The 19,093-nt window shown below is 37.6% G+C and overlaps 1 protein-coding gene across 1 annotated transcript; it reads right to left on the minus strand.

Moving 5' to 3' along the window:
- Positions 1 to 136: 136 nt before the first annotated feature.
- Positions 137 to 9,670, minus strand: ctsba (cathepsin Ba). Its single transcript, XM_059355694.1, has 11 exons — positions 9,521 to 9,670; positions 5,781 to 5,908; positions 5,624 to 5,709; positions 4,587 to 4,701; positions 4,163 to 4,278; positions 3,580 to 3,665; positions 3,257 to 3,403; positions 1,972 to 2,088; positions 1,669 to 1,797; positions 1,167 to 1,248; positions 137 to 857 (listed from the first exon to the last, which is right to left on the minus strand). Exons 2-10 carry the CDS (start codon positions 5,901 to 5,903, stop codon positions 1,175 to 1,177), a joined length of 993 nt encoding a protein of 330 aa, XP_059211677.1. The 5' UTR covers positions 5,904 to 5,908; positions 9,521 to 9,670; the 3' UTR covers positions 137 to 857; positions 1,167 to 1,174.
- Between the last annotated feature and the right edge of the window lie 9,423 nt (positions 9,671 to 19,093).

Consider the following 19,093-nt stretch of genomic DNA (forward strand, 5'->3'; position numbering starts at 1 on the left):
CAACAGAAAATTATGTTCATCACAATAGCTGTCTCCCATCTTTTCCCCAGTCATTGATAACATGGCCCGTGTTTTCTTTGTGAGATAATCCCATCAGGCAAAGCAATGCAGTCAACAATAAAAAGTAACACCATACTGCGAACCAAATATTTTTATTTAATTCCAGTGTCATTATTTTGATCGATACAGGCAATAAAAACATGTTATCAACCATATAAAAAACCTTAATCAATTTCTCATCTGATACGCAATCTTTAAAAACACATACAGGCACCAATCACAATGAGTGCAGCCTAACATTATGGAGTGGTATTTGAGGCACAGAGATATTATTAAATAATAATCTCCAATATGAAAGCTGTGATTAGATATTTGACACTTTCACTGACCTTCTCTGCTGCATTAGGCAGAGTCTTGTACTTTCTTTCAATTGTGGGCAACATTTATCTCAGACACCCCCCACCCCCCTTCAACCAGTGCAGCAAAGAAAAGTGACAGGCAAACAAATTTTACATAGTGACAGTTTGCTTTAAATTTCCGAGATAAAAATTAAATGCACACAAGACGTCTTATTTTTCCTCCTGTGCAACCTTTGATAGACCTTGCTTTAAGAGGTGAATGTACCTTACAGCTTAGTCTCAAAAACACCTTCAAGTCAACAATGGTGACTCGTGCACAAGCACATATTCCATCTGAGTAAGGGGAAGGTTGCTCTCGAGTTTTTCTGTCTGCTGTCAAAGGAAACCCTTTTATCATGTTTGCAAGGTGATCAGTGAGCTTTAACTAAAAGGAGTTCTAGAGCAGGAAAGTTGTGTGTCGCCCTCTAGTGAACATGTAATGACACTGCAGCTCAAAACCTGCAAGAAAAAAAAAAAAAGGTTTAAGATCTAAAGTTTAGACTTAAAACCCCACCCATTGTACTTTTAAAAGTTTGTAGAGGATTTCACAAAAGCCTTTTGAAATGAAGACCGCTGGATTGATACAGGGTCAACAGTCACAATATGGAGCCATGTGCGAAAATACAAATCCATGCACTTAAGTAAAGTTTACACATCAGGGAGGTTGAAACAGAATAGCAGCCTTTTATTGAATAGGCCAACAGTAAACACAGGTTTGATTGGAGGCCAAAAATGTAGATTACCATTAATGTCGTTAAGTTGTCTCACCTCAGAATTTATTTAGGTATCCCAGCCACAATCTCAGACTCAATACCACAGTGATCTGATCCACGCAGGAACTTAAAGAACCCTGAAAACCAGAAACAGACAAGATGGCAGTTCACACAGATTGTAAAAAAAAAAAAATTACATAACACCAGCAACTGCATTTTTAAGAATAAGATATCTTCAAATCTATCCAAGAGTGAGAACATAGTATGTGCATATTTGTCTCATACAAAACTGCAAGAAACGAAACAGGCAAGTATTCATATCATTTTGTTTAAACTTAGCAATACCACCCAGTAACAGCTAGAATAAACTAGGCAATCAAAGCCTTGGATGGGTATGAAAAGTTTGTGTAATTGAGGTTGCAGGTGTATTAGACTGCATCATACTGAAGAGTTCTCAATATTCTGTTCCCTTTATGAAAGTTAATAGGAGGGCTACTGTTTATAATCAAGTGTGACTATTGTTGTATTCTAACAGCAGTAGATGTGCCTTTGCTCACCATTATCACCCCAGTCAGTGTTCCAGGAGTTGGCGCAGAGCCAGTAGGGAACGCCATCTTCCTCTCCCCAGCCCAGGATCTTGATGGCGTGGCCGCCCACAGCAGAGCCAGACACATGCTGGTACACACCTGGAGACGAGAAGGAAAAACACAGGTTAGGGTTAGCCACAGTTCAACTTCATGAAAGAAAGTCACACAACATCTTAAAGAGTCACTGAGCAAAATCTGCAATCAGCATGTGGCCTGTGTTCAACAAGTCCTCAGTATTCTGTGTATTTATACTACAGGTGCACGGGTTCTTACCACTCTTGTACAGCACAAAGTCTTCATAGACGGTAAAGGCTCCCTCTACTGGGCCGTTCTTGTAGATCTCCGTCTGGATCTCCTCCACTTCTGACAGCACGGTGTAAGACGTTTTACCTGCAACACAGAGTTAGGATTGTGAACCTGGCACACAGCAGTGTTTACCAGAAGTAGGATTAGTCTCATTTTAGACCAAACATGCTGCTTGTGGCACACAGTGATTAACAAGACACGACTGGATACAATGACAAAATAGTTTGTCTTCATCAAGAGCGTAAGCCTTCAGTGTAAATGTATGAATGTTAGGAACATAAATAACATTTTGACAACTGATTCTACAATGATACCCAATAACAGACTGGCTGAGTAACCAGAACTTCTAATTAAAGTCACTTTACAGAAACATTTTTCTATGTATGTGGTATGGTCTTACTTATTACAAGTTAATGACCCATGCTTTAACCCAGTCTTTACACGGAAAAAGGACATTGTTTTTCTTACTGCATTTATCAATGAAGCATCAGCTAATGACATGCAGACGTTACAATAAAATATAACACAACTAAAATCCTTCTGGATAGAGTTTAATAAAGTATTAAGTGGGATATTTAACACTAACCTACCCATGCAGTTTTCCATATTATTTTTTAGGAAATTTAGATTTACAGGTCAGGCAAGCTGATGAATATTTGGTATTTTGATAACTGCTGGTAACCACTGTTTGGAACAGACAGAAGTACTGTATGGATGACCCTGTAATGCTGTTTTGTATTTTATTATTTAATGTTTTATTGGGTCTAATGATTACTTTGCATTACTTATATTTCATTTCGAAACTCCCTGGTGGATAATTTCTTTTCTTTTCCATTTGCTCTTTTACATATGTCTACCTTTCCCAGTTTGTTCAAAATTCTCAAATGTAATACACTTAACTTTCTGTATCTTGTTTGTTTTGTAAACAAAACAAAAAAACCTTGATTGTGAGTGGCAGAAATACTATTGTATATTGTCTGAAAGTAAGCACTGTATTATAATGCTCTCACAAATATATATATATATATATATATATAAAACACAACTAAAGTGAGAAACATGTTCCATGTGGAAAAAAAGAATATCACAGGGCCACAAAAAATACTAACATTCTAAATTGAATTTCCAATTTAATATATGCACAGTAAGCAGTATGAGTGTTCTGGCCCTGTGCCTGAAGTAAAGGCACAGAGCTAAAGTTAGCATGCTTAACTCTAATCCCTCCCAAACACCTAATGGAAGCATTTCTTACCATAGTGCTTGTCCACTGTGTAGCTGGGAGTGTATCCATCTTCACACTTGTGGACACACTGAGGCGTGTCGCCACCCTCCCCAGAGCAGGCAGGTCTGCTGCCATTCACATGGTGCTCACAGGGGGGGATGGTGTAGGGCCGGCAACCTGCAGGTACGGAGCAGTAACACACTGCTCAGTCATGCTCAAAAACATTTGAAGAATCTTACTTGAGTTTGTTTTCATTTTCTTAACAGAGGCTATTCTGTTTTCTGCCCAGAGACTTCAGCAAAAGGACATTAGTTGTAGATAACTGTGGTACAGCTGTGTACAAAAAAACTCACCAACGTGGGAGTCATAGAGACCTCCAGAGACTAGCCCCTGATTGGTCCAGAAGTCCCAGGCAGCTGAAGGGTAGCCACCATTACATCTAAACAGAGATTGGAAAAGAAACTTAAAAAAAAAAAAAATCCATTCCTTTAAAAGACAACCACTATGCACTACCTGGCTCAAACTCCACATGTTCACGCATTGACTGGAACAACTCTTTCCTTTCCTGATACACAGAATCTAAATGTTATCTCTTAGTGCTGCTGATACCAACAACTTATTTGCTCTACTGCTTGCTTTAAAATATGTAAGCTTCATTGTGTGGCTCGTATTTGCAACATTGTTATGCAAGGTTACACTGTAGCCACTGGATTTTCTGGGGATCAGTTACATCATGACTGATACTGGATCTGCTTCTTAATAAGGTTAGTTTTGGCACAGATTAAAAAAATAAAAAATAATCTGACCATCAGGTCTCTCTCTCACTGGAGAGCTTGTAGTGAGTTAATGCGTTCTCTACTCATTAAATCATTTCATTTGGTTGACATGCAGTGGGTCAGTGCAGTAGTGAAACAGTGACACATTAGTGCCTCTCACCCCATGCCACAGCCGTCGCAGCAGGTCAGCAGATCCTCTGAGGAGATCTCCACACTGACCTTGGCATTGCTGTGGATACATACACGATCAGAGATGGCCTCTGCAGCACCAAACGCCTGTGGGCAGAACAACAAACACATTTCACACACAAAAAACACAATTTCGGAAGATTTCTTTATCCGAATTGAAGAATGGAGGGTGCCGTTAACTGTTCACATTGCCAAGTCCCTGCAGAAAGTTTGTGATTTAGGCCAGTATACAGTGTCAATAAAATACAAATGAATGCCAAATTTTAACGTAGGCATTTGTGTGATCCTTCGACACACTACTAAATTCCCCAAGATAATCTGTTACTCCCATAATATTAAGCCTCAACCCCAGTTAAAAGAGTCACATAGTGTTTGACAGAGTGAGTTTGGCTCACCCAGCAAGATCCACAGGAGCCCTGGTCTCTGATCTCCTTCAGAGTGGGACAGTCGGGCCACTGCTCTCTAGAGTCAAAGTTGGCAGGCAGCTTCAGGTCTCCAGCATACTGAACCCTGCAGAGGGAAACAGTGTTACTGTGCACCATTACCACTGCAGTGTAAGCAGAATTGATGTTCTTTTCCATTATGTGGAGGGCAGGTGTGGTACATGGTTGTGGTCTATGGCAGTGATTCCCAACCTTTTTCTTGAGGGACCCACAATTTTACTTTGCTGAGTTTTCGCTGCAGTGATGTGACAAATATCTTTGTAATCAGCGTAGTGTCTTCTTTCATGGGACGCCAAATTTGTGTGGAATTTCGGTTTTAAGAGGTTAAATTTACACTTTACCCCGAATACGGCCCGCACCCTCAATTGAAGTGGCCCTCAATTTGAGCATGAAATCTTAAAAGTGCAGTGTAAAAATGCACAACATTACTTTTATTTTACCAATTAATGTTGGTCTGCTGTTCTTTTACTGAAAAAAAGAAATCACAATAAGTGGTTATTTTTTATTTGCTTCAAACCTTTTGTATTCCTATTTATACGTGCATTTGAGCATGAAATATGTTAAGTTTCTGCACTGTAAACATATTTAAAATTGCATTTCATCATATCTGGTTAAGTGCACGGTCCTATATTTGGCCATGTGGTAGTGTCCATGAAAAATTGTGGCCCCCTCCAGCATTTAAGTTGCCCATCCCTGAGTTATGTGCTAAATTACTTACTTTTGAAAAACGCAGATATTCAAACTTGCATGAAGCCTTGCCATGTGTTGAGAGTTTGTAGATTGTTTTTTTTCCGCTCAAATTTATAGGTATAGATGTATACATTTAACCCATTAGATTTATTACACCCCTTAAAACCAAGAGGGCTTTGCGCCCCCCTGGTCTATAGCACTGAAACCACTGTGTTTGTATGGACAGTACTCTCACTGATGCAAACCTAATGTTATACTAATTTGTAACACATCTCATGCATTCCATGAGTGAGACTCACATGACGGGCAGTTTAGGTCCCTTCAGCATCGTACCGCACAGTTTCTGGACATAGCTGTAGTCCACATTATGGAAGTTGTGACCAGCCTGCAGGAGGAGGAGATTTAGTCAAATAGAACTGCTTCCAAGGTGAGAAAATACCAACAACGCAGCCTCACCTTCCAGGTAGTGTTCATCTTATTGATGTAGTTAACCATCTCACTGGACAGTGGTTTGAGGCCAGGTCTGGCCAGGCTCACTGAGCAGCTGGCAGCCAGTAACAGGAAGGCTGCATGCCACATTCTGCCTGAAAAACACAAGAGAATGAGTTTGTTATTCACATTAGAAGTTTTAATCAAACTGAGGTAATTTTATTCCATAAATTCTGACTCGGATCGCTAAATTAAAATTAAATTTAACAAACACCAACTGCTGCAATTCCAGGCAAAATGTGCATTTTCATTTCTCGACCTTAAGTGGTAAAGGGGTTGACATTGGCTCACAGAGAAAGATACAAGAACAAACCTGTGGTACTTAACTCTTAGTGACTGCACATACAATAGTATGTACACATACAAGCCTGAGACAACACAATGATATGCTTAAACACGCCGACATGCACTCCTGAAATTAGGCCAACTGAAAAGGGGAAAAATAAATAAATATATATATACACACACATACATACTGATGGTGGTTGTCATTGCAGTAACAAGTGGAACATGCATCACAGTGTACAGAGAGCAGAGAAAAGCTCTTAACCTCAATCACACTCAGATCTTTCCAGTGGTTAAACACGCTGCATCAGCAGACACACATGTACAATATAAACAGATCTGCCATTTCAACCAAGACGTCAAGATCAAACCTACAGGACTTTCAGTTCTAGAAGGCTGGGTTTCACTTCCCCCTTAAAATGCTTAGATAAAAGTATGCCCAAAGTGGTCCAAGATCTGAAATGGACCAGAAGCCATTAGCTACTATAATGTAGGCTATTAAATGTGCTCAGGATGCTCCAAAGCCAGACACATCAAGTATATAATCGATACCAGTGCAGACACTGTGCTTCTTTATAAAGATGAGATGAACTAACGTGCAGCAACCGGTGACTGAGATCTAAACGGCACAAATAGAGAACAAAAGTTTTGACATGTTGAGGTTTAAACAGAGATTGTTAGTTATCTGTAAAACCAGTCCACCTGTTTAGACATGTCCTGTTACTATTACAGAGAAAAACAGAAGAGAATCTGATGAAAACTGTCCAGATGGGGGATATTTCCAGTGAAACTGGTTCGAGGCAACATGAATGAAATATAATGAGCACACAGAGGAAGTGAAACTAAAAAACTACAGATCAACATCTGTTCCCTGAAATCACATGGGCCAACTGCTCTACATACTGTTATCAACTTTCTCACATCTTAACTCGTGTTCAACTTCTTTCATATCTCAATCAATTGTTGTATCATTGTGTGGAATACAGGAACACTGGACAGTAGTGAGTCCCTGGCTGGGCATTAGGAGTATATTTTTATTACAGCTCATTTAGAGAAACTTCAATAGGTCTTCCAGCTGCAAACAGCTCATATATGATTTAAAAACTGTAGATGTGAACCATTTACATTATGTGCAGGCTAAACTGTGTGCAAAATATGGACAACTAAGAAAACAAATTTACAGATGTGCCACAAGAAAAACGAACGTTTTGTTCAGTTGTTAGTGAAGAAATTTGATTTGTGGAAGTGAATGTTCAGCGTGCTGACTCATCAGAAACAAACAAGTCTCATGACAGTAACTTTCATCACTGTCATCATAGCAAGACCTCTAAAGGCTACACCAGTTTGCTGAGTCACAGTCAGTCACTTGGAAGTACTCACATCTCTAAAATGTTAACACCCCCCCCAAAAGAAAAAAACAGCCCTGCTTTTAGCTTAACGACCAACTGATGTTAACCAAGGTGGTGATGTTTTTTCCCCATGTGTGGGCGATTTAAGATAAATGGGTGAGTCATCGCCAAAACTCTGACATTTAAGTTCCTCACCACCGACTTCATAAGTAGAGCCAATGATCAAACACTGTTAAGTCCTGAAACACTGTTCTGAGTTCAGCTGAAGACCTTCAAACATAGTGCCCCATTTACTGTGGATGTCATAAACAATACGATAAGAATATAAAGAGTAGAGAGAGCAGCTAATCAGTTTATTTTAGAGACCTATAGGGCTGGGCAATATATCGATATTTTTTAAATGTAATATGGAATTAGACCATATCGCATATATCAATACAGTTAAAAAATGTCTCTTTATATATAAATGCTGCCCTTACTAGGGTTTGTCATATGTAGTTCTTTTGTAATGTTCGTTGCTCTTTTGTCATTTAAATATATTTATTTCAGAAAAAGATTGGCCTATTTTGTTTCATAGGCTACTTTAAGATATTTTTTTTATTTAAATGTGCACTTTATGGAGCTTTGATTTTTTTTTTTTTTTTTTTTTTAAAAGGTACTCCTGTTATACAGTATTTAAGTTCACTTTAATAAAACTACTTGTGACATGTCATATTTGGCTTTGACTGAACATTTGCTCTCTCTTTGGGATACAAATATCAGCATGTATATCGTATATCGATATTCAGCCTGAATATATCGGGATATAACTTTTGGTCCATATCGCCCAGCCACAGAGACATAGCATCATACTGTTTGTACCTTTCCTTGCTATAAAATTAACCTCTAGTCTCCAGCACTAAAAACTTGGAGTCAGTGTCAACATACTGGAATATAAAAAGTACCACACACCTGTCTTCTTACCTGCACACATGGATAAATAATGCAAGGGGTCTGACAAATCTGTTAATACTTTACTATGAATGTGGCTGGTTTGTTCCCTGTTGGTCTACTGGCAGATAAAACTAATTTCCTGGTTCCTTGTTGTGGTGCAGAGGGTCTGCTGACTGGAAGAATCTCATGTTTGGATTACTCAATAGTAAGGTCGATGTCATTATACAATCCAGTTAATTCAGCTTAACCTCTTCTGTATCAGTTTATAACTATGTAAAACAAGTCTTAGTCTTTTGTGGCATCTTCTCTTCCTTTTATTGTTCCCCCCCCCCCCCCAACACAAATCACTGAGTCACACACTAGAGCAGCTGGAGCCAAAAGCTGCTTCTCCTCCATTTGGAAGTTTTTACTGAGAGCATGTTGGGGGAAAAAATTGTATCGTAGGGAAAAAACTGCTAAAAGAATCTAGTTGTAGTCTTGTAAATAGTGACCCTGCGGGATTCACAGTCGGTCTAAAATCTCAGTGTGAGACTAAACACTTGACTCCAGGAGTCTTTTCCAAGTCTTCTGGTGTATAGGTAGCATTAGTCTGGGTAAGCTGAGGATAGAATGGCTGCCTGCAGCTCTTATAAAATCATACTTTCACTCTCCATGTCCCTGATGTAGCAATGAGCCTGGCGGTGCAGGATCATGTTTCACATCCACTTTAAACTCTGGTTTTGAGTTCTTTCCTGTCTTTAATTGGAGGTGCTGCCTTCTCCAGACCCCCCTCTTCCTTTCCATGTGTCCTAATCATTAATAACTGAGGCGTGTGTTGGCACAAATTAGCCCCACCTGCTCTCACACGTTTATCTTATCACCTGGGACCATAAAGGCTAAAATGGGTCAGACAGTCAAAAACAACAACCACCACGTTTGAGCTACGAAAACAAACTGGACTTAAACTGCTTTCAGAATCAAATTAGACACGTTTTAAGCCATAAAAAGTATCAAATGAACATAACATTTAATGTGTTCTGTATTACTTTCTGTAAAGTGTAACAGATTTAGCTAGGTTAGCTCCCAGCTAACTCGGTGTAAACGAGCTGGAACTGACGAAGACAACCGGAAACTAGAAAGCACCAAACATGAATCATTTACCTGTAGATGGTGCTTCAGCTGTAGGTGTGAACTTTAAATCTTCAGCTCCAGATAGCCCTGCCGACCTGTCCTTCTCTGGCCGAGTAACACACTGTATTGTCGGGAAACTCTCTCTTCTATTTATCTCTGGAACCACGTGAGCCGGTGTCACATGAGTGACGCTCATGTGATCAGTAACGGACCAAACCACAGACTATGCCACAGACATACTGATCTTTATATGGTTACTATGAAAATAACAAGAACATGTGTCTTCAGTATTTAGTGAATTTTTACTGGGAAAATATTTCATTCATAAGCAAAAAATGTCAGCCTCCAAGCCAACCTTTCCTCATTTTTTGGTTGACTTTAATTAATTTTATAAATCCTTATCCCTGGTTAAAAATAAAAAGAATACACAATTTTTAGATTACTATGAAAAGATATTTGATGTACTCTCTGGCATTTTATGATATATTGATATTGTATTGTTATTAGTATTTATTTATTTATTCATTTAGTTTTTTATTATTTAGGTTCTATCTTATCTGAGACTTTGGGAATATATTCTGTAAATTTATTTATTTATTTATTGACTTTTCGTTTTTGTATCTGTGAAAGAGCTCTTATGTATTGTGTTATGTGTTAATGTTTGACATCATTTGTAAATTAAATACTTAAATAAAGTTAAAAAAAAAAAATAATAATATATATATAGTGAGAGAGAGAGAGAGAGAGAGAGAGAGAGAGAGAGAGAAATACTGACCTGAATCTGGATCTAACCGGCAAAAACACGCGTACAACGACCAAAGAGTTTGATGCAGTGGGACCAGTGAGACACTTTTTGCAATTTTGACTTTGTTATATGTTTCTAAATTTAAAAATATTTTATGTAATTTCAGTCACATGACACCCATGGTAGACCAATAGTAAAGGTTTTGATGACTATATTTACTTTAAGCAGGAAATAAACCAGCCAGACGTTAAGTGTCCCACATTACCCGAATCCACCCTATTTAATATTAAAAAATGATAATAAGGCAACAAGAAACGTGAACACATATCCCCAGTTCTGGCCTCTCTGCACTGGCTTCCTGTCCATTTCAGAATTGATTTTAAGATCCTGATGTTTGTTTTTAAAATTTTAAACGGATTGGCTCCAGTGTAATTAGCTGAACTCATACATGTTCACAGACCGACCAGAGCTCTGAGGTCTAAATGAGTCCTGCCTCGATGTGCCTAAATGCAGCTGAAAACAAAAGGCGATCAATCTGTTGCAGTGTCTCCTCTAAGCTGTGGAACAGTTTACCGCTGCATATCCGCTTGTGAAAGACTTTGGACATTTTTAAATCTTCTCTTAAAACTCATTTTTTCTCCCAGGCTTTCTAACCTGCGTGAGGAGAAAGTTGTTCCAGAGTGTTGAATTGTACATCTCATGTCATATATTATTAGATGAAATTGTCTTTTTATTTTATTTTTTCAGTTTATTGTTATTGATTTATGTATCTTTTGGATTTTTTGTTGTTATTCAGTTATGTAAAGCACTTGTATAGCCTAACATATAAGGTGCACCTTGTATAAGATGCTCTAGAAATAAACGTGACCTTGGCCTTGAATATTAATAATATTTTTTAATCTACATTTTTATCATTATCATTCCCGCAGGTTCAAGCCCCCCTTCAGCCAGTGAATACCTGTGGGGTGGACATGGAGGTGGTGCCAAGTTCTAAGCATCTAGGTGTATACCTGGATAATAAGTTGGACTGGTCCCTAAACACTGACGCTCTCTACAAAAAGGGGCAGAGCTCCTCTTTTTCTTCTTGAAGCTCAGATCTCTTGACATGTGTTGTGCGATGCTGCAGATGTTTTATCAGTCTGTGGTGGTAGTGTGTTGTTTTATGCTGCAGTCTGCTGGGGAGGCAGCATCACACACAGAGATGAAGGCGGTTGGACAGACTGGTCTAAAGAGCTGGTTCTGTGGTTGGAGCCAGGTTGGACACACTGGAGGAGGTGGTGGAGAGATGACCTGTCAACATGTTCCAGGCCATCCTGAAATACCCAGATCATCTGCCACACAAAACCTTTATGGACCAAAAAAACAGCAGTGGACGGCTCCTCTCTCTCTGTTGCAGGACGGAGAGATTCAAAAGATCCTTCTCTCCTACAGCCATCAGGCTGTCTCATTCTAACAGAGATTCTACCAGAATAACTGGATTTACCCTCGGGGAGAAATTAAGTAATTTTGATTTGATTTGATTGGATTGAAATAGACCTATTATATCAGAATCATGTTTGTTGGCTAAGTATGCCTTTGATCCACTCTTTTTCTGCCAGCTGTGTTTGTGGGGGAAACAATGAACAAAGATATTATTAAAAGAAATGTCAGATCAGATTTTGTATTATCAAATACTCATATGAGAACACAAGCAAAATAGCCTGATCATTACATCTTCGCTTTTGACTGAGCTCTCCAGTGAGAAATGATAACAGTCACACGAGAGCAGTTGGACCCAGAGACTGAGTCCAGGATGCCTGTTTAGTCAGGTTTGTCTAAAATGACACAAAATCTGGGAATCAGCACTTCTACCAGTCTTTTTACTGGACTTCACACTAATAGACAAGAGTTTCTACACCAGATGTTTATCTGATAGTGCTGTAGCTAAGTTCAAGGAAGTGATTCAACCTATCTTTAACTCTTTATACTCCAACATAATAGAGGACTGTGTTAACTTCAGTCCGTCCCTAATTGATCATTTTGTTGACAGTACTGCAGATTCACTGCGATTGACGCTAGACGTTATTGTTGCACTGAAAAAGAAAACAATAAAACACAAAAAGTTAACTCCATGGTACAATTCTGAAACCCGTGAACTGAAGCAAATGATCACAAAAGCTTGAAAGGAAAAGCCGATCCACCAACCTGGATGAATTTCTTCTAACCTGGCAGGACAGTCTTAAAACATATAAGAAAGCCCTCCGTAAAGCCAGATCAGCCTATTATTCGTCATTAATTGAGAAAAATAAGAACAACCCAAGATTTATTTTCAGCACTGTAGCCAGGCTGAGAAATGAGACCACCATCACATCCCAGTTATAAATAATAGACTATTGTCGGTGCTTCATATTTGTTTCTGGCCTTTAATCTCTGAAATACTTTATAACAACTCAAGCCTAAAGGTGATTTGTTATTCATTTTATTCAGATGATTGCTAAATGGGTGTTCTAATGATAACTTCTGACATAAAGTTGAACATTTAAGAGATTATTAAGACATTAATCTGTGACGTAAAGCATAATGCTGATTAACTCTTTTAATAAGGCATGGACAGCAATGTATGTGCATGGTGATATTTGACCATTTGTAGCTTGTCAGTGATTTTTTTTCCCCCAATTTTATTCTTTTGAGAACTAACTTGTGATTTGTAACTGAGTTTTTTTTTTAAATTGCTGTATGGTGCTGTGGATGACTGACCACAGGGAACCTGCTGATCATTCATACAGCTACTTTCTCTTCCTTTAATGAGTCTGTCATCTGACTTTCAATATGATGACATGGAAAAATACTGTAAGCACAGCACATTAGCTTTAATCACTGTTTGACCAGGCGAGTTACATAAGAGCAGATCCTCCTTTTAAAGTAAAACAAGAGTGACCAACAAACACTTTCTTATTCAACTAGGTGAACCAACCAAAATCACATTCTACTCTCAATTGAATGAAGTTATTATTTGGCTTATTATAGTTGGTTCACTGTGTGGTGAATGGTTTGTTGGAGTGGTCCTTACAACTTCTTCTTTAATCCTTTTTATGCTTTTTTTTTTTTTACAACTTCCTGGCATAACCAATATTTATTTTATATACTTTTTAGCATTACAACGACCATTTATCCACAAAGTGCCCTTACATTCCCAGTAATTACAACAAATTAAAATAACATTACAATAAAGTATTGTAACAAAAGCAAAAACACAAACTTGCAAGGCCCAAGAGTGTCTCTTCATCTTTCAACTAAATCTCCAGGTCGTCCTCTCTCTGTATGTCTTCACCACCATATGATTCCTCCTATCTTTGAAGATGGGGGAAAATCAAAGAAAATGGAAATTCCAATAATACACCTAGAGGGTACAGGAACTACTCCAGTCCAAAGCGTTAAGGTCTCAGGTTCATAGACTGGAAACCCAAGAGTTAAACACACTACGGAGAAAAAAAAGGTCTCAACCCAGGCCTTTATTAGGTCACAGGTAAAGTTATGCAGTGCTGGACTCAGACTGACACACAGCTCTGCAGGATCCCAGTCAGAATGAGCCCCGATGTCTGTGATGATAAATCACTCAACCGTATTTTATTCCAGTTACCTCTGACATGGACAGGCCAAGAGCTGTTCAAGTCTAGGTTGTGATACACAATGTGTGTGTGTGTGTGTGTGTGTGTGTGTGTGTGTGTGTGTGTGTGTGTGTGTGTGTGTGTGTTTGTGTGTGTGTGTGTGTGTGTGTGTGTGTGTGTGTGTGTGTTCTTGTACTTCCTACAAAGTGAGGACCAGACACGTTTTTAACCAACAGAGTGAGGGCATTTTTGCAAAGTGAGGACATTTCGGCCGGTCCTCACTTCTTTAAAGGTTTTTTTTAGAGTAAATCAACTCAGAGTTCAGGGATAGACTCAAAAGTTGTCCAAATTGTCTTAAACCTGCATTCTTTTTAAAGGCCAACAGTGGGTGACACCCCCAGTTGCAAAAAGACCTCTTTTAGGGCGGGGCTACCGTATGATTGACAGGTCACTCCGACAGCGCACAGTGTGTTTTCAGTTTACAGTTATCTGTAACATGTGGTCACTTAAGAATCTCTCTCTCAGTGTTTGGTTGGACTAAAAGGAGATTGTCCCATGCTAGCATTAGCTGATGATGTAGCATCATTCCAGCTCCCAGTCTGTTCACACATATACTGGTTGTTAAACACCAATATGGCTAAAATCAAGATGATGACAGCCAAAATGCCTGACTCGAGGCTTTTAAAGCAGCAGTCCACAAACCTCTGGGTGACTCAGTCCACTATCATTATACAGTCAATGAGTGCAGGGGCGCAGATGGGATTTTTGAACTGGGGGGACGAAGCTGTCATTATTTCAACTCAATGACTTCTTTTTCCACTTCATGCCTTAACCCAAATATGTTTTATTTAAACAGTTTTAAATAAACTGTAGTGTAAACAACAACCAACATATTAACATAAATAAATGGAAGGTTGTGCATGAATTTCCCAGTGCAACCAAACAAATTTACTGACTTGAAGCAGACTCAATGAAGGATCCAAAAACATCTCTCATTACCCTGAACATACTGCTGGGCAATTTCTTGTCTGTCCAGTCTGTCAAGCCTTGAGGACCAGTGTTTCCCACAGGGTTTTTTTGAGCCTATGATGGGACCCAAACAAAGTAGGGGGGTCTGGGGGCACGCTCCCCTGGAGAACATTTTTGCCCTAAAAGTCTAAATTTGGTGCCTCTCACATATTCTAATGCCACTATTCCATCTTAATCATTGCATATTTTAGAGAATAATTGTGAAGTAGGATAAGGGTTCTTCTATGTTTTATTTAAGGCATCTTATTTTGACAGTCTTGTAAATTATGTAGTGGACTCTGCTTTGAAAGCTACATGTGTTTGCTTTTATTTTGAAGGCGTGCCTAACACGTTCTTACCGTAGCGCAGTATGGTGTGTTTAATTTACACTCAAAGTAGACCTTGAACGAACCATAAGTCGATGGACTAACGGAACATTAATCCTGTGTTTTACGGGAGGGGGGACACCATTACTCAACTTCATGTGTAGCCTACATTGCAGAGTTGTTTACTGCTGTATTAATGTTCTATATTCTATGTGTTGAGTATCCCACCTTTAAAGTACTAGGACCCCCTGCTTATTTACTGTGATTATACTCAAATACAATATATTTATTACTTTTTACACTGTGATTATCCATTTTCACTTCACTACACTTTACTTTGTGTCTAAAGCTGGTGGTATATTATATACAATACAATGCATGTATACACAACACAGCACTCTGAGCTCTGATCATGACTAATGACTTTATTTTGTCACATCAATAGCACAGTAAATGACTCACTACCACCAACCACAGCTGCTCTGTGGAAACCCTTGTATAGATAAGATGATGCATGTTGATAAATGAAGGCCACCCAGTGACTAAGTGATGTTACACTCAATCAGAAAACTAATATCAGTCTGTCAATAAATACCATAGAGTCATTAAACAATTTCACATGTGAAACTTCAGCACAAAACCTTGACACACTGCACCGTGGCTGTCCACACATTTCACAACAGTAAATGTGACCAAATATAAAAGAAGAAAAACTTTAAAAAAATACAAAATGAGTCAAATTAGAAACCCAAGCTAAGATTATCATACACATAAGGTACATAAAAGCAAAGCATACTGTTCTAATATAAAGCATACACACAAGCAGCTGAAGCTGACTGTCTACAAGGAAAATCGCTGATTCATGATGATCAAGCCAAGGCATCGTTGCAGTCTAAAGCGTGTGCAAAGATTTTTTTTGATTTGTGCACTAAGATACATTTTATTAGCTTATTGCTTCTGCGTTTATTCTAGCATGTGTGTTAATGTGATATGTGTGTGTGCGTGTAGTTACAGTGAGTGCTTTCTTTCTCTAAAGGAATAGATACAATTCTCTGGATGAAAGAGTAACATGCAGTGACTCTTTATATCAGCAGCTTTATGGATAACAGCTTGATAAAGCAAGTTTTTCTCTGTACTTTCTTCCATTAACCCCAATTTATATTCCATGTTTTATCAACAAACATTTAACTGCTCATCACAAATATAGACCCTACTTTATAGTTATTATATTAAAAATAATAAAGAAAAAAAAATGAAAGAGAAATATAGATGGAAGACTGATCAGATTTCACACAATGAAATAAATAATATTCATTATAACATTATATAATACTGACATTGGCCAAACTTAATTATCATTTAGCTTTATGTAACATTTCTATCCTAAAACTCTGGCCCACACTTTGTTTCCCTCCTTCTGGTAGATTAATTATCAAAAATGTTTTATACAGATAAACAAATGTGTTTTCAGTCATACAGTGACCAGATACATTTTGTCACTGTGACATAAAAGATCATAAACTCTGATTTGTCATTTGAAAATGAAGTTTTGTTGAGGTAGGAGGTGCAGTAAAGAATAGGCAGAGGGACGACACATAGTGGGCTTTACATAAGAATACTCTCAACATATTTAGAGTTATAGTTTTTTTAACATTATGTTAAAATGACATGTTCCTCTACGGAAAGTAAAATAGACCTCGATATTGCCAATTTTAAAAGTGCAGCGGGTTTCAGGTCCAACTTGTGCACATCGTCCCCGTTGCTGACATTTATTTCACGCATTCTACATGTTTAACTTTCTTCACTAGGGAGGTATATGGTTTTTCAGAAGTACTTAGATGTTTTACTTAAGTAAAAGCAGCAATACAACAAAGACACTCCATTACAAGTAAAAGTCCTGAATTCAAAATCTTACTCAAGTAAAATGACATAAGAACTGGCAGAAAAATGTACACAAGAGCATTACAGTAAACATACTCATTATGAAAACTGTCCCCATTTAAACATTAGTTTTCATAAGTAATTGGTATATTAACACTGATTTATTGATATTTACACAGTATTTTAAATTTTTCAACATGAAGCTTATCATACATTTTGGGCACTTTAACCTATAATAAAGCTATTTTTATAGTTATTTCAAGATGATTAAAAGTTTTCAATATTGGTCAAAAAAGTAACTATAGGAGTACAAAGTAGCATTAAATGGGAATACTCAAGTGATGTACAAGTACTTCAAATTTGTTTATACAGTACTCGAGTAAATGTACTGAGTTACTTTCTACCTTTGTCTACATGAGCCCACAACAGCTTTCAATCCAACCAATGTCAGCGCATGAATGCCAAAATGATGCTAAATGATAATAATTACGTGAGCATAAATACAGTAAAAACTTCTATCAATCAACACAAAGGTGTTGGAAGACGAATGGCAAATTAAAAATGACAAATATCAGTTATACTTTGGGAGCACAACTATTTGGAGTGCTGGCTTACAAATGTAATGCTGTCAGAGAACAACAGTAAAATATTAACGTCCATCCCAGCACAGACAGCTCATTATTAATTGTCCTGTATCACACACTGTATCTTCACATCATTCATATACTTCCCTTTTTTATCAATAAAATAACAAAAATAAACAAAATGTGATTGTCTTAATTTTGTGGCTTTTTCACAATTTTTCTCTTGAAATGGCCGTATGGGGAAATGTCTTAATTATGGAAATGTTTTTTTTTGTTTACTTTTTATTTAAAGTATTTCTGGAAGTCATAAACAAAGTATAAGTATAATGTACTTTCTATAAGTTATGCTAGATCTGATGACTAAAATAGACTAAAACAAGGCATGGGCAAATTAAAAATATTTGATGAATAAAATAAGCTGCATTAAAATAATATCAACATCATCTAATATTCTATATTGCTTGATTTCCCTTTGATGTATTCTCATGTTATATTTATACTGAATATCATGCTACTATAGCTGGACCTTTTCTGTTGTGAAGTGCCAAATTAAATTATTGCAGTTACAATTAGCAAAGGAAAGCATCATTTATATATATAAAAAAACAAGAATTCCCTTCAAACCTTTGCTTTTTGTCATTTACTCATCTGATCAAGACATGGATGAACAAATCTGACCAGATTCTAATAGTCGGATGTGTATTGTAATGTGTGAACACACAGTCACTAACTGAGTGGATGGATGAAAACTGGACGGTATGTTCAACATCATCTAAAGCTCTTGTAAACATAATAAAAAGATTTTTGCAAGCATAATAACACCAAAGCCTTCAAATGTACAGTATGCTTGGATTTGCCTTAAGTCTGCATTATTTCTATATTTCAGAACAGATTATTAGTTTCATATCACATCAGACTCACCAATGTAAGAAAAGAGACTGGCATTGGCGAGATTCAGCATGTTTGGTGTTTGTAAACTTGATTAATTACCTGGTTTATTTTGAAAATTCATCTTCATTAAGATCCAGTAACCAGTTAAGGAACTGCCTTGATTGTTTCATCACAATTCATAATAATTGTGTCATACTGTAATTAGGATTATTTTAACAACCAGTTTGCTCCGAAATTTCATCAGAGGTAATTTCAGCTGTCTCCACTGCCTGAATAACTGCATTAGGATTTCTGTGGTTAAAAACTACCAAGTGTAAATGTAAATGAATAAAAACGGATTGCCTACATTCATTAGCACCTGTGAATCTGTATCTGTGTTTTCTTTTGATGAGTAACCCAGATACATTCTCTGTAAAAAAAAAAAAAAAAAAAAAAAGATCTGTAGTAATATTTTAACTCCATCAATTGGTTCTACAGAACTGAAAAGACACTATTAAGAACTGATCCAGATTCCTGCAACAGGTTGGGTACCCAGCTGTCCCTGACAGGTACCCGATGAAAAAACTTGTGTGATATGTAAA

Source organism: Centropristis striata, chromosome 2 (genome assembly GCF_030273125.1).
Source record: "Centropristis striata isolate RG_2023a ecotype Rhode Island chromosome 2, C.striata_1.0, whole genome shotgun sequence".
Classification (NCBI taxonomy): Eukaryota; Metazoa; Chordata; class Actinopteri; order Perciformes; family Serranidae; genus Centropristis; species Centropristis striata.

Coding starts and splice junctions, on each gene's coding strand:
- ctsba (XM_059355694.1), bottom strand. CDS start 5,903: ATGTGGCATGCAGCCTTCCTGTTACTGGCTGCCAGCTGCTCAGTGAGC. Junction 4,702..5,623: donor GGACCTAAACTGCCCGTCAT/GTGAGTCTCACT, acceptor TTCCCTCTGCAG/GGTTCAGTATGCTGGAGACC. Junction 3,404..3,579: donor TCTCTATGACTCCCACGTTG/GTGAGTTTTTTT, acceptor CCGTACCTGCAG/GTTGCCGGCCCTACACCATC.